General features: G+C 41.7%; 1 protein-coding gene and 1 pseudogene across 1 annotated transcript; both read right to left on the bottom strand.

Annotated features, from left to right (window-relative positions):
• Positions 1 to 8,595: 8,595 nt before the first annotated feature.
• LOC140724586 (G-protein coupled receptor 55-like) lies at positions 8,596 to 11,354 on the bottom strand (annotated as a pseudogene).
• Positions 11,355 to 12,819: 1,465 nt separating this feature from the next.
• Positions 12,820 to 14,391, bottom strand: LOC140724022 (G-protein coupled receptor 55-like). The gene has a single exon (XM_073038513.1). It carries the CDS (start codon positions 14,337 to 14,339, stop codon positions 13,431 to 13,433), a length of 909 nt encoding a protein of 302 aa, XP_072894614.1. The 5' UTR covers positions 14,340 to 14,391; the 3' UTR covers positions 12,820 to 13,430.
• Between the last annotated feature and the right edge of the window lie 1,107 nt (positions 14,392 to 15,498).

The raw sequence follows: 15,498 nt of genomic DNA, 5'->3' as shown, positions 1-15,498 counted from the left end.
TATAAATATTATTGCATTGGCTGATATTTATTTCCCCCAGGGAAAGTCAAATAATTCTGCCATTGTCAACAATTATTTTCTACAATTATAGTGCATTGTAGAGTAAGGTATATTTTGGACTGTTTCCAAAAGCAATGAATTCATACAATAAACGTAATTAAACTTGTGAACTTTCAAATTCTTTCCCATTTTGTGCTGAATAATGGATTCTCAGGGTCAGCTGAAAGTAACATTTGAAGAACCTGTTCTCTGCTTTATCTTTTACAGCTACTCTGCAGTCCTACTACAAAATTTGTATATTTAACCTATATTCAAAATCATATGGCCAAAGGCCTTGCCAATTTATTTCAGCAGACCAGAATGTGTATCAGTACAGCTCAGTTACTTAGTTATGATAGATTCTAGTTCTATAGCTCAATGCTTTCAACTTCGGCTGTCCTTCATGGAGACATGTATTTACTTTCTCAGCATTAGTTTTAGAATTGACCTCTCCACATCTTTTCATCTTTCTCTGCTAGATTTGTTCCTTTATTCTTGACCTAACCAACCCTACTTTTAGCAAGTCCTTTAAAATGTGAGAAGTTTGTACATCCATATATTCATCTGGGTGCCATTGACTGCACAGTTCCTTGATGGTACTGGCATTAATTACTCTGTAATGTAAGTGCCTCACAAACTGTGGGATATACTTGTCAAGAAACTTTTTATCAGCATGGACTAAATTTCTGGAATCTCTATTTTGAAGACAATGAGCAAGCTGATATCTGTTTGCAGGCTTCTATATGAATGGATATGGGCTGATACTGCTACTGCTTTTACTCCAAGACATTTTGCTTCTGTTGTGCCTACAAGTTCGTTATTGTGCTGTCAAATCCTGAGGAGAGAATATAGGGACCTAGGTAGGAAGCTGAAAAACAGCACCTGTGGTGTTCCACAAGGATCTGTTCTGGGATCCTTGCTCTTTGTTATCTTTATAAGTGACTTGGATGAGGAAATGCAAGGGCGGGTGGGTTAGTAAGTCTACAGATGATACAAAGGTTGTTGTGGGTTACAACGGGACATTGGCAGGATGCCGAGCTGGGCTGAGAAGAGGCAGATGGAGCCCAGTCCAAAAAAGTGTGAAGTGATTCACTTTGGAAGGTTGAATTTGAAGGCAGAATAAAAGTTGAATAGTTGGATACTTAGCAGAATGGAGGAACAGAAGGATCTTGGGGTCCGTGTCTAAAGATCCCTCAAAGCTGCTATGCAAATTAATCGTATTGATAAAGTGTATGGTGTATTGGTCTTCATTTGTCGAGTGATTGAGTTCAAGAGCTGCAAGGTAACGCTGCAGCTCTATAAAATCCTAGTTATACCACACTGTGTTCAGTTCTGACTGTCTCATCATAGGATGGACATGGAAGCTTTAGAGAGGATGCAGAGCAGATTTACCAGAATGATGCCTGCACTAGACAGCATGTCTTATGAGGATAGGTCGGGTGAGCCAGGGCTTTTCTCTGTGGAGCAACAGTGGAAGTGAGGTGACTTAATAGAGGGTACAAGATGCATAGAACGAGTCGATAGTCAGAGGTTTTTCTCCAGGGTGGAAATAGTTAATACTGGGGGTATAAGTTTAAGGTGATTGGATATAATTTTAAGGTATGTTAGGGGTGGAAGGGAATGTCAGAAGTCATTTTTTTTAAAAAACACTGTAAGTGGTTAGTACATTGAAATCCCTGCCATGATGGTGGTAGAGTCAGATACATTAGGAGCATTTAAGAAACTATGTAGGATGGATGGGTTAGATTGATCTGATAGGATAAAAGGGCAGCACAATATTATGGGCTGAAGGGCCTATACTGTGCTGTAATGTTCAATGTTCTATTAATTAAACAATGCTAGAATTCTCACAAGCAAGTGCTGTTGCAATATTAAATTGCACAGTTGTACTGTAAAGAAGATATCTTCCCAGTAATGTTTAGAATTGCAGGCTCCAACAGATGAAGTGAGCCCTCCAGTGTGTGACTTACGGGAAGAGACTTACATCATTAACCAAGAAGCCTATTACAAGCACATTCAAAGATCAGCTGCCATGCCATAAATGGACTGGATTTGTCACACTGTTCAGGTGAGATATTCTACCATTTGTAGGGAGAAAATCTCTGGTTACTCTTATTCTCTCCCCAGGTGCTGTCCTCTTCTGCACTACCAACACCTGTGTTCATTCCAGATCTCCTAGGACAGTTCATTTCAAACTTTCTACCCCAGTACATCCAACAGTAGTTCCAGATTACAACTGGGACTTTCAGGGCTCCAGCCATTTGGAAATTTTGTGCAACTTTTTTCTCAGTTTAATCATGACTTTATAAGTAATCCACACAAAACAGTCACCCCTCTGTGTCCCTAGATCAGACTATACTGCTGGGCTGGGGTTGATTTACAACACAATTTTATAGGAACAGACTTTGCTTGCATCACTGTTGAGAAGCCTGTCAGAATAGACTGAACTTATCATTGTTCGATTGAGGCCTTCTGCATTTTGTGAGAACCGTGGATCTGATCACTTGATTGTCTCCCTCAGTGTTTTCCTTTCCTGCCACATCTTTGAGACCAGCATTAGAAAGTAGGTACGCACACCTGTGCTCATCCCAGCACTTCCAGATCAGTTCAGCTCCAAACATGGTCCATCCATACCTCCAATGGTGGTTCCAGATGAGAATGGTGTTTTATGAGTTTCAGCCAAGATGAGACTTTGTACAAAGTATATTCAGTTTCTTCATGATTCTTTAACTTAACCTTTCCATGAAGCTCATAATTCACCTCTCTGGTTTCTTGGATCAACTAACTCAAGCAAAACTCTTCTGGAAGCTTCCCAATGTTAGCACATCCCTTCTTAGATAAGGAGACCAAAACTGCTCACAATACTCTGAGTGCAGTCCAACCAATGCCTTATAAAGCGCTCAATATTATGTCCTTGCAATTATATTCTAGTCCTCTCAAAATGAATGCTTTTATTGTACTAGGGCATCATTAAATAATAAAACAGTAGGATAAATGTCCTTGAGACCAGGATTCCATGCTTTCAGGCTTTTGTCAGAATCAGAATCAAGTTTATTATCACAGTGTTATATTATATGAAATTTAATGCTTTGTGGCAGCAGTTCAGGACAAAGACAAAATTGCTATAAATTATAAAATAAATAGTGTAGAAACGGAGCAATGAGGTAGTGTTATAGGTTCATGGATCATTCAGAAATCAGACAGTAGAGGAGAAGAAGCTTTTCATGAATCATTGAATGAAGGTCTTCAGGCAGTTGTATCTCCTCCCTGATTGGAGTAATGAGAAAAGGGCATGTTCCAGCTGGTGAGGATCTTTAACAATTAATGCTGTCTTCATGAGGAACTACATCTTGAAGGTTTCTTTGATGATGCAAAGGACTGTGCCTATGATAGATCTGGTTGAGTCTACAGCCCTCTGCAGCCTCTTACAATCTGTGCATTAGAGCTCCTATAGCAGGCTATGATCCAACTACTCAGAATGCTATCTACTGTACATCTATACAAATGCACGAGAGTGTTTAGTTTCACACCAAAACCGCAAATAAATATTGCTTCTGCTGGCATAGTAAGAGGAAATGTCCAGGGTAGTTAGGTTCTTTAATTATACTAGCTGCTTTACGGAGACAGCAAGATGTATAGATAGAGTGCAAAGAGAGGAGGCCGACTCCTGTGATGTGCTGAGCTGAGCACAGAGCTCTCTGCAGTTTTGTGTGCACAGCAGTTGCTATACCAAGACGTGATGCATCTAGATAGGACTCTTTATATAGTGCAATAATTAAAATTGATGAGGGTCAAATGGGGCATGCTAAATTTCTTTAATTTCCTGAAAAAGCAGAGGTGTCAGAGCACTTTCTTGGCCACAGTGCCTATGTGACTTGACCAGGACAGATTCTTGGCGATGTTCACTCCTAGCAACTTGAAGCTCTTGACAATTAACTTCAATGCTGTTGATGTGGATAGGAGCATGTGCACAACCCTCTTCCTGAAGTCAATGACCAGTTTGTTCATTTCGCTGACATTGAGGGAAAGTTGCTGTTATGTACCATGCCATTTGGCTCTCTTTTGCCTTCCTATAATCCAACTTGTTATTTGTGATTCATTCCACTACAGTGGTGCATTTGCAAACTGCAAACCTAGATGGAGTTTGAGCAGAATCAGGTCACCCTGTCATATGTATAGGGAGTAGGGGGCTGAGGACACAGCATTGTGAGAGACCATTGCTGAAGATACCTATGGCTGAGGCATTGAGGCCTAATCTTACTGATTGTGATCTCTCAGTCAGCAAGCCAATGATCCAGCTGCAAAAGAAGATATTCACTCCTAGACCCAGGAATTTGGATATGAGCTGACTTGGAACTATGGTATTGGAAGTGTAACTATAGTCAATAAACTATAATCCAACAAAGGTGTCTATTGTCCAGATGCTCCAGGGATGAGTGCTGAGCATCCACTGTGGACTTGTTTTGGCAGTAGGCAGATTGTAGTGGGTTGAGATTGTTTGGATTTATTGGGTGCTGTAACCAGCCTCTTGAAGTACTTCATTATCATGGATGTCAGACCAACTAGGCAGGAGTCATTTAGGTATGATACATTGTTTTTCTTATGTATCAAGAAGTTAGTGGTTTTCTTAAAACAGATGGGATCTCAGATTGAAGCAGCAAGAAGCTGAAACTGTCTGCAAATATGCCTACCAGCTGATGAGCAGTGACTCTAAGGATATAGCCAGGGACATTATCTGGGCCAGAGGTTTCTCATGGGAAACTCTCCGGAAGACTGATCTGATGTCTCCAGCATTGACTGTGGGTATAGGTGGATTGAAGACTATTGAGGTGGATTGTGACATTCTGTACCCCTTCTGTTCAAAACATACATAGAATGTGTAAAGCTCATCAGGAAATGATCTGCTGTTAATAACAATGACAATTGACTTAGTTCTGTAGCCTATGATAGCATGTAAGCCTTGTCACAACTGACAACTGGTTTAGTACTTGATTTTGGATTGACACTGTCTCTTGGCATCTCCGATGTCCCATATTTCAGCAGGGAATGGATGTCTCGGCTCATCCATGACTTCTGGTTTGGAAAGTCTTGGACTTATCTCTTTGGTACACAGTCCTTTATATATTTGCTGATGAAGTCTATGATGGTGGTGATATACTCAACTAGGTTGGCTGCTGAGTCTTTGAATATGGATAAGTCGATTGATTGAAAGCAATCACATAGAAACTTATCTATTTCTTCAGACCAGTTCTCTATGGCTTTAGGGTCCATAGAATCATAGAAAAGCTATAGCACAGAGGCCATTTGGTCCATCTGGTCTGTGCCAAACCATTCAAGCTGCCTACTCCCATTGACCTGCACCAGGCCCATAACCCTTCATACCCCTACAATCCATGTATCTATCCAAACTTCTGTTAAACAATGAAATCAAGCTCGCATGCACCACTTGCACTGGCAGCTCTTTCAACATTCTTAGGACTCTCTGAGTGAAGAAGTTTCCCTTCACATTCCCCTTATCTTTTCACCTTTCACTCTTAATCCATGACCTCTAGTTGTAGCCCCACCAAACTTCAGTGGTAAAAGCTTTTATGCATTTACCCTTATACTCCTCAAAATTTTTTATACCTCTATCAAACCTCCTTTCAATCTTCAATATTCCAACGAATAATGTACTAACCTACTCAATTTTTCCTTATAACTCAGGTCCTCCAGACCCAGCAACATCCTTGTAAATTTCTCTGTACATCTTTCCTGTAGCTAAGACTTTTGGTACCAGATTCTGCTGTTTCAGATTCTGTTTGAATGCAGCTTGGTGCAGTTTGAATGAGCACAGCTTGGTGGTCTGATTTACCAAAGTGAAAGCAGGGAATTGATGGTTCTGTAGCAATGGTCAAGTGTTGGGATGCTGTTGGGACAGCAGAGCAGTTGGTAGTGTTTTGAAACACGGTCTTGAATTTGGCCTAATTGAAGTCACATGCACTGATGAAGAGGGCACCAGTACCTGTTAATCAGAGTATAGTTCATTGAGTGTCGGCCTTATGCCCACCTGAGGTGGAATGTAGACTGCCATCAGCATAACTGAAATGTGCACCCATGGCAGGTAGAATAGATGGAACTTCATCATTAGATATTCTAACTCAAGTGAGCAGGAACTTGTCAGGACCATGATGTCTGAGCAATGAGAGGAGGTGATTAGGAAGCAGACTCCTTTGCTTTTTGCTTTTCAAGAGGACAGCTACCAGGTGAACTGAGAAGCCCTCAGGTTGCAAGGTGTAGTCAGATGAAGCGGGTCTAAGCCACATTTCTGTGAGAGAACATAGCAGTGCCTCAGTTTGTTTTCATGCAATATCATCAGTGTCATGATGTGTGCTGGCAATATCAGAACTCAAGTGCAGAGGAAAGACAGACTCTGATGTAGAGGCAGCAACGAGAGTTTATCCATAATAATTCCAAAACAATATGGGTGGCTTGGCCAAATGACACCATGAGAAGTAACTGTCTTAAAACTAGAACCCCGTAATTAGCAATAATCAGGCATCTGCTTAAATCATATAAGTGATATGGAATCCCTGTGCCTACCAAAATAAACTTAACAAGCTTAAACAAAAAGCACCAGGAAACCACATTGGAAAGAGTGAGTTGCTCGAGAAAAACATAATGAACACTAAACAATTCACAACTCTAATTAAGCAACAATTATCAAATTCAGCTGCTCTAAAAACATCAGAGTCCAAAGCTCTCTGGTACAGGCACAGGCTTGAACAGCTCATTATAGTACCCCCTCCCTATGGCTGGCACCTATAGTCCCAAGGAGACCTGAAAATGCAAGATCCAGGAATACTCGAGAGACCTGGGGACTCCGAGAGGCAATCAGACTTGGGAATCCTTGAGATGGCGAGAATATTGAAGAAATCTTGGAAACATTGAAGTGCAATGGGGAACCTTGAGAATGTTGAAAACCCTTCACACTCAGACCAAGACACTTACACCAGGATGAATAGACTGGAATCCTTAGGCCTGGAAGCTTGAGTCCTTCAAAACATGTAACCTAGGGAAGGATCCAGAAAGGACCTTCCTCATAGGGTTTAATTCTTCACTATTTTACCAGAGGCAATTAGGGTACAGAAGGCTATACTCTCACTTTATAGCTTGAGACAGACATAGACTTGTACATAATCACTGAATTAACTGGCTCTCTGTAGCTCTCTTTCATTTGTTACCTGAAGGTTCAATTTTTCAGTCAGTATTTTCACCAAGATGTTAAATATAAGGTAGCTTACTCTTGGTATAGGGTGGCAGGGTGGAGATATGTTTCTACCAAAGAGCTGTAAAGTCACCCCTTCCCTCCAACAGCCTGCAGATCTCCCTTAGGCAAAGTGTAGCACCTGCTTAGCTGCCCACCACTGGATCAGGGACACATGAAGAAATGAGAGCAGGTGGTGGATGGTCGTATGAGCAGCTGGTATATATCACATTATGGTTATGTGACCACTGACACCAGGCAGACAATCTCCGAAGAGTATTGATAATGGCTGGGTCACCCTTCTTGTAAAGACACTACCCAGAAGAAGGCTCTAGCAAACCAGATCTGTAGAAAAATTTGCCAAGAACAAAACAATGGCCAAAACAATGATTGCCCACGTCATAAGACATGGCACATATGAATGAATTAAGGTTACTTGTGTGCTTGCACACTCCAGCCAGGGATGAGCTTTTAGAGCAGGGCTCTTCAGGGTTGCAAATCCAAATTACTGTTTTAGGAGACACTTGTACATTGGAACATTAGCATCATTCATCAGTACAGACAAATGGGAATTATGTATTGTAAAAGGTTAGTCTAAACCACTGCAGTTGTTGATATGTAAGCTTATTTCAATTATTTCCGAGTGTCCTTTCAAACATTGATTTGACATTAACAAGGACATACAATTATTGCAAGGAACAACATCAGTAAATAGCAAGTTCTTCCAAAATTTACACCATTGTCTTGAATGTTGATTTGTTGAATCAAAATAAGCTTAAGCAGAAAGTACCAGGAGCCCACATTACAAAGAGTGAATCACTCAAGAAAAACATAAGGAACGCTAAACAATTGAAAACTCTCATTAAAAAATTATCCATTTCAGGTGCTGAGAAACCTTGGTTTCCCCACCCACTCAATGCTCTCTGATACCATACACAGATCAGAAGAGCTCATTACAATCAGTTCACTTTCATCACCAATATAAATTATTTTTCAGGCCATTATCTTAAGACTATGGGACAGAAAAATCATCTCATCCTAGTCGAAGAAATGTCACTAAATATTAGAAATCAGTTTATACAGAATGAAATAATGTATTTTTGTCCTCTTGGAATCCTTAGTGATCATATAGAAATACATCCAATTCAGGCAATAGTTTGTCTTTGCCTAACAGAAATCAGGTAATTCACTACTGTCAGGTAATCTACTACTGTCAAAAAGCACAAAAGTAAGGCTATATGATATGGAGTAAAGCAGAGAAGGAAAGCTACTGATCGAAAGAGATTAATTTCATAGATTGTCTCCATTTTTTTCTAACTTGCAACAACTTCTCTGCATGTTCTTCTAATTTAGATACGGCAGAAAAAAACAGCAAATTCAGCAATTAAAGATACAGTGAGCATGATCAGAGGAATTGTATGAGAACCAAGTTCTTGATTAGCCAGGCCATCAAAGGGTATGGGGAGAAGGCAGGGGGGTGAGGATGACTGGAAGAATTGGATCAGCCTGTGATTGAATGGCAGAGTAGACTTGATGGGCCGCATGGCCTACTTCTGCTCCTATACTTTATGATCTTACGGTCTAACTCCAGAATGAATCACAATCAATGCAAACAATGATAGCTTTCTTTGGAGATCCCAGGTGTTCCACCAGAAAGGGGCACTTGATAGCAATGTACAGATCTAAAGAGATCAGCATGACTAACAGGGTGCTCACGTAGATGTTGGCAATGCAAAAGGGACTGCACAAACTGATGGAAGCATGAACCAAGGTATCACTCTCTTCCTACTTGTAGGCGTGCATTTTGAAAGACAGCGAGAGAAGCAGAAGCACATCCGAAAATGTTATGTTTGTCATGTAGATCACAGACTCCATCTGATTCTTTAAAGAAGCATTTTATCCAGAGTGCTGATGAAATGATGATAATCATAGGGTGAATGTAGTGATGTGCACCATATACTGGAAAGTCTTTACAAACTCAAGTTCTGTTTTGTTGTTCACAGTGCATATGTTGTTAGGAGTGCAGCCAGACAGACAGGATCAGTCATATTACCCGACTTAAATATTATTTTTCTCATTACCTTCATATCCAGTTGTATTATAAGTAGTAATGTCAGATGTGTCTTGCTTTCCCAAGGCTACACTAACATTTTTATTGATTTATTCTGCGTGTTTATCTGACACCACACAGGTGAGCCACATTCAAGATGGCTGCACATTTCACAGCCCCGACGTGATCCTAACATGTGTAGGAGCTAAAGCCATTTCTAATGCTGTATGGGGCAGGTAGGAGGAAACTTCTTTTTCCACTTTCATGTTACCAGTGAGTGAACTACACATAAGTTCCGATCCTTCAGAATGGATATGTACTGCGCAAAGAAATCCCAGCTAATAAGACACCATATTGTTGAAATGAAGGCAAAACCCCCCCCCCCCTCAATTTCATGCTCAACTTTATTTACTGTTAAGGGCACAGCTGGATAGCAGTGGTTTTACAATTTAACAGAAATACTAACCTGTAAATAACTTCTGAAATTACATTTGCCTTCTATTCCCAAAGCTTTCTTCATTTTACATAGGATTAAAGGTTTTCCCTTCTCATACACTCAGTGAGAACAATCGGAGCTTGAAACACTTTTGTCTGCATTATAAAGTTCACTTTTTGTGCCACAAAAGTAGTCTTTAATTACATACTGCATCGCCAATTCCGCACGAACACAATTTCTTAATATTTGTGCCAATGTTTAGAAAATGTGTACAACAGCACACACAAAATGCTGGTAGAACACAGCAGGCTAGGTAGCATCTACAGGGAGAAGCATTGTTAACGTTTCGGGCCGAGACCCTTCGTCAGGACCAGTCTCGGCCCGAAACGTCGACAGTGCTTCTCCTTATAGATGCTACCTAGCCTGCTGTGTTCTACCAGCATTTTGTGTGTGTTGTTGTTTGAATTTCCAGCATCTGCAGATTTCCTTGTGTTTGCTCTTTAGGAAATGTGTCTCTGATTTTACTTCTTTTGCCTACATTAACCATATGAAAACAGGACTATAGTAAGAATATTGAACAGTACACTCACGAACAGGTTCTTCTCCCACAATGTTGGGCCGAATGAATTAAGCTAATGACACCAAGGAGGGGGCTGATGCACGTGGCAAGAAACTGCTGCAATAGACGTGGGAAGGTAAAGGAATTGATATGCTACAGCTGTGGCCTATCGGGACAGGGTTGTTGGCAAAAAAAAAGAGGAAGGAAAAACAGGTCACAACAGACACGCAATCTTTCACCTCATCAGCGCCAGTCTGACTCATTAGATCGGGTAGGTGAAGACAGCTTCCGAGTCTGAAAAAGGTGTGAAAGCGCCCCCTGTGCAAACCCGCGGATCTACACAACAGTATTGTTAGGGGGCCGACAATCCGGTATGTTATGGACACAACGCCATCGCTATCGAAAATTGACCTACCCTTGCCAACAACCAGACAGGCTATTTACATTACGGGTGTAGGAGAGGAAACGGTGAATGCAGAAGGAAACGAGTCGCAGATACTCGAAATCGATAAGGTGCAGCTTCTAGTGTATTTCTGGGTATGTCCAGATATGAGGGTACTATCCTAAGGGGCCGTTATAGATTCAGGAAAGGGAGAAATAATATGGACAAGCCAGGAGCAGCGAGCACGCACCGCCAACAGTGAACACAACATGGCCAGTGTAGTCGAAGTGACAAATGTTCAGATTACGTTCCCTTACTCTAGTACAGCAGGGGATACTCAGAGTGACTGCGTAAACTATTAACTCGCCTATATGGCCAGTAAAGAATCCCGACGGATTATATCGGTTAACAATATTATATCACTCTTAATAAAACCACACCGAGATTCCATCCCATTGTGGCGAGCCCGGCAACAATCCAAGATGGCCTGTCTCCAGAACATAGTTTTTTTTTCAGTCCTGGATGTTGCTAATGGATTTGGGAGCCCTTGAGTCACAAAACAGATTTACCTTCACTCTGGGTGAGCAGCAGTATACGTGGACCAGACTTCACTAGGGATTCCTTAATAACCCAGCCATTTTCCATAAGGTCATGCCGCAGACTTTGGAAAAACTCTATCTACCGGTCGACCAGTTTACAATATGTAGATGATCTACTAATTGCTTAGGAAGATGAAGCAGGTGATTGAGGGGCGATAGCCAGCGTTTCAGAGTTACAGCAAGACGAGGAGTTTATAATCAGACCACACAAGGATCAGATAGGAACGCCAACGTACAGTACATAGGCTACACCGTTTCGCAGGGGAGGAAAGACCTGTCGGATGAAGACATTTGGCAATCAGCTTCATGAACTGCTGGAAACATATAAATCTACAGCACATTACAGGCTTACAATGCTGTGCCGGCTATGTGTCCTACTCTAGAAATGGCCTAGAGTTTCCCTACCGCATAGCCCTCTATTTTCTAAGCTCCATGAACCTATCTAAGAGTCTCTTAAAAGACCCTATTGTATCCGCTCCTAACACCCTTGCTGGTAGAGCATTCCACGCACCCGCCACTCGCTGTGTGACATCCCCCCTGTATCTACTTCCAAGCATCTTAAAACTACGCCCCCTCGTGTTAGGCATCCCGGCGCTGGGAGAGAGCCCGTCAGGACCGGCTTCAGTAAAGACAGACAGACAGTATCCCTACACCTCCTCCCTTACTACCATTCAGAGCCCCAAACCGCCCTTCCAGGTGAGGCGACACTTCACCTGAGAGTCTGTTGGGTTCATTTACTGTGTTCCGGGTTCTCAGTGTGGCCACTTGTATATTGGTGAGACCCGATATAGATCGGGAGACCGCTTCGCCAAGCATCTACGCTAAGTCCGCCAGAACAAGCGGGATCTCCCAGTGGCCATCCATATTAATTCCATTTTCCATTCCGTTATGTCCATCCACGGCTTCCTCCACTGTCGGGATAAGGCCACACTTAGGTTGGAGGAACAACACCTTATATTCTGTTTGTGTAGCCTCCAATTTGATGGCATGAACATCGATTTCTCAAACTTCCAGTAATGCCCCCCTTCACCATTTCCCATCCCCTTGTCTGTCTCTCATGTTATCTCCTTGCCCACCCATCAACTCCCCCTGGTGCTCCCCCCACTCCCCGCCTTTTATTTCTTCCATGGCTTTGTCTCTTTCTCCAATCTACTTCCTAGCTCTGTGCTTCATCCCTCTCCCCCATCTCAAGTTTCACCTAATGCTTGGCCTTTCTCTCTCCCTCCACGCTCCCCACCTTACAAATCTACTCCTCAGCTTTGTTTCTCCAGTCCTGCCGAAGGGTCTCGGCCCGAAACGTCGACTGTACTTTTTTCCATAGATGCTGCCTGGCCTGCTGAGTCCCTGCACCATTTTGTGTGTGTTGCTCAGATTTCCAGCATCTGCAGATTTTCTCTTGTTTATACGGTATTTAGGCAGTATACGATCAATAGTACATATGAAGGCAATTTATTATCTCGGTTCACAAGAAGCTACTTGGTACAAGTTCACAATTTATACTATAGTAGGGTTAGGTCCCTCCAGATGACAAGAAAATCCAAGAGCATTCCTCTAACTTCAAGTTTAGGGCTTCTTTGAATTAAATTGCAATGTCTAATATCGCGTCGTTCTGATTTCCTGTTCTTGTTAAAGTTAATAACCTTCAATGTTCTCAATTTATTTCAATATTGCTAACTTGAGGCCCATGAAATGTTTACATGCTAACCCCTTTGAGTTTATATTAAATATACCAGCAGCTTTCTGAGACCTTTTTAGATGATTGGTAGTCGTTGACTGCACTTAAAAGAAAGCAACATATCCATTTTTATAATCACTTAAACATAATAAAGACAAACAAAAAGGTTTACCCCCATGCATAACTAATCATTTTCAATTATTTCTGTAAATCCATTGGCCACTCATCCAGTTTATGTGCATTAGGTAACAACATGAAAACTAACGAACTGGTTTTCGACTAATATCATTAATATTAATTATTCTCTTCCACCGTATACTTCAAAATCAATCAAATAAATTAAGCATCGTTCACTATGATTTATTTTTCACGTAACCAATGTAAGTAGGCTATCAATAAATTATTTTTATGTACCCAAGGTAAAGACAACAGATTGAATTTTGCGGGTTAACTAGTATTGGTTGACAATGTTTCCTCCGGGCTCTTCTTTTTCGACTTCCAGAACTCTTTGATCATTACAAAGTAATACATAGCATCAAGGGAACAGTTTGTTGCCGCCAAACACTGACTGATCTGGAGAAATACGCGCAAAGATGCCTGGTAATCCTTTGCAATGTAACAATTTCGTACCAATAAGTACAGTAACAAGGCTAGATGATACGGAGTGAAGCAGAGGAGGAAGGTGACCAGATTGGAAGAGATTATTTTCCTTGATATCTTGGTGTCAAGGTCGTCTCTCACTTCATCTGCTCTTTCCAATGTTCTTATAATTTGAACACTGCAGAAAATCACAACAGCTGCAGCAATGACAAATATAGCGAGCATGCTCAGAGGAATTTTGAGATCTTGCCAAAATTTGGAGAAACCCACGAAACACCTTCCATCATTCGGTGAAAATTTTGGCAAGTAATTTGGAATACTTGCAGACCAGACACAGATCCACAGAACAGTGCAGGCAATTGCTGCTTTCTTTGGAGATCTGAGCATCCTCGCCTTAAAGGGGTGCTTGATAGCAATGTAACGATCCAGAGATATCAGCATGATTAATAGGATGGTCCCGTAGGTGTTGACAAAGTAGAGGGACTCCACAAACTGACAGAAGACTGAACCGAGACTCCAGCGCTCTCCCGTCCGGTAGGCGTGTAATTTGAAAGGCAGAGAGAAAAGCAACAGGATATCAGAAAATATCAAATTGGTCATGTAGATCACATTCTCCGTCCAATTCTTTAATCTGAAGCATATTATCCCGAGTGCTGCTGAATTGACAACCAGTCCCACGATGAACGTTGGGATATGCACCACGAACTGGAATGTCTTCACAGTTTCAAACTCTGTCGTGTTGCTGAAATTGCACATGTTGTTAGGTGAGTAACCGGACAAAAAAAACAGTCTTAGCAGTCGACCTAAACGCTGTTCTTTTCTGTCACTTTCACATTCGATAGAATCAGAAGCAGTAACGTGTCCTTCCGCCAAACAACATTTTCACGATTTTGGAGATTTCACTGCGTGTTTATCTGACACTTCCTCGGTGACATGCACACCAGCTACATTAGGAGAAGCTACTCGTATCTCAGCTCATTTTTTTCTCTCTCTCTAATGGCGTGTGGGGGCGGTAAGAGGGACACCTTTCTTTAGAATTTTCAATATTCACGAACAAGCCCCAGATTCCACCTTATTTGGAAGAGACAGAAGATGACCGTTCTGCCCATTGGGTCCATGTCAGCCCAAGCTAGCAACCCCAACTGTCCCATTCATTCTCTTTATTCCTCTAAACCCACAATTACATTTACTCCCTAAAGTGCTTCAGTTCCTCGTTGATTTTGTTTGCACACCCTTAGGCAAGGTAATTTATAGTGGTCTATTTAGCCACTAGACAGCCCATCCCAGTGTCAGAGTCATACAACATGACAGCAGGCCTATTGGTCATGATGACTGTATTGTTCAAGGTGCTAGTCTCACCTGTCCATAATTGTCTCATTGACCTCTCCTATCCATGTATTTACCAAAATGTTTTTAAAATAAGACCATAAGACAAGATATAGGAACAAAATTAGGCCATTTGGCCCATTGAGTCTGCCCGCCTGCCATCATGGCTGATCCATGTTCCCTCTTAGCTCCACTCTCCTGCCTTCTCCCCATATCCCTTCATGCCCTGACTAATGAAGAATGTTGCTTATATGCCTGTCTCATAGAAACATGGAAACATAGAAAATTTACAGCACATTACAGGCCATTCTAGAAGCTGCCTAGGATTTCTCTACCTCACAGCCCTCTATATTTTTAAGCTCCACGTACCTAGCTGAGAGTCTCCTAACAGACCCTATTACATCTGCCTCTACCACCTTCACCGATAGTGCATTCCAGGCACCCATCAATCTCTGGGTGAAAAACTTACCTCTGACATCCCCCTTGTACCTACTTCCAAGCACCTTAAAACTATTCCCCCTTGTGTAAGCCATTTCAGCCCTGGGAAAAAGCCTCTGACAATCCACATGATCAATGCCTCTCATCATCT

The sequence above is a fragment of the Hemitrygon akajei genome, chromosome 3, assembly GCF_048418815.1.
Source record: "Hemitrygon akajei chromosome 3, sHemAka1.3, whole genome shotgun sequence".
In the NCBI taxonomy this organism is placed as follows: Eukaryota; Metazoa; Chordata; class Chondrichthyes; order Myliobatiformes; family Dasyatidae; genus Hemitrygon; species Hemitrygon akajei.
The sequence above is the reverse complement of the archived record's forward strand: the minus strand, read 5'-3'. Positions and strand labels throughout refer to the sequence as shown.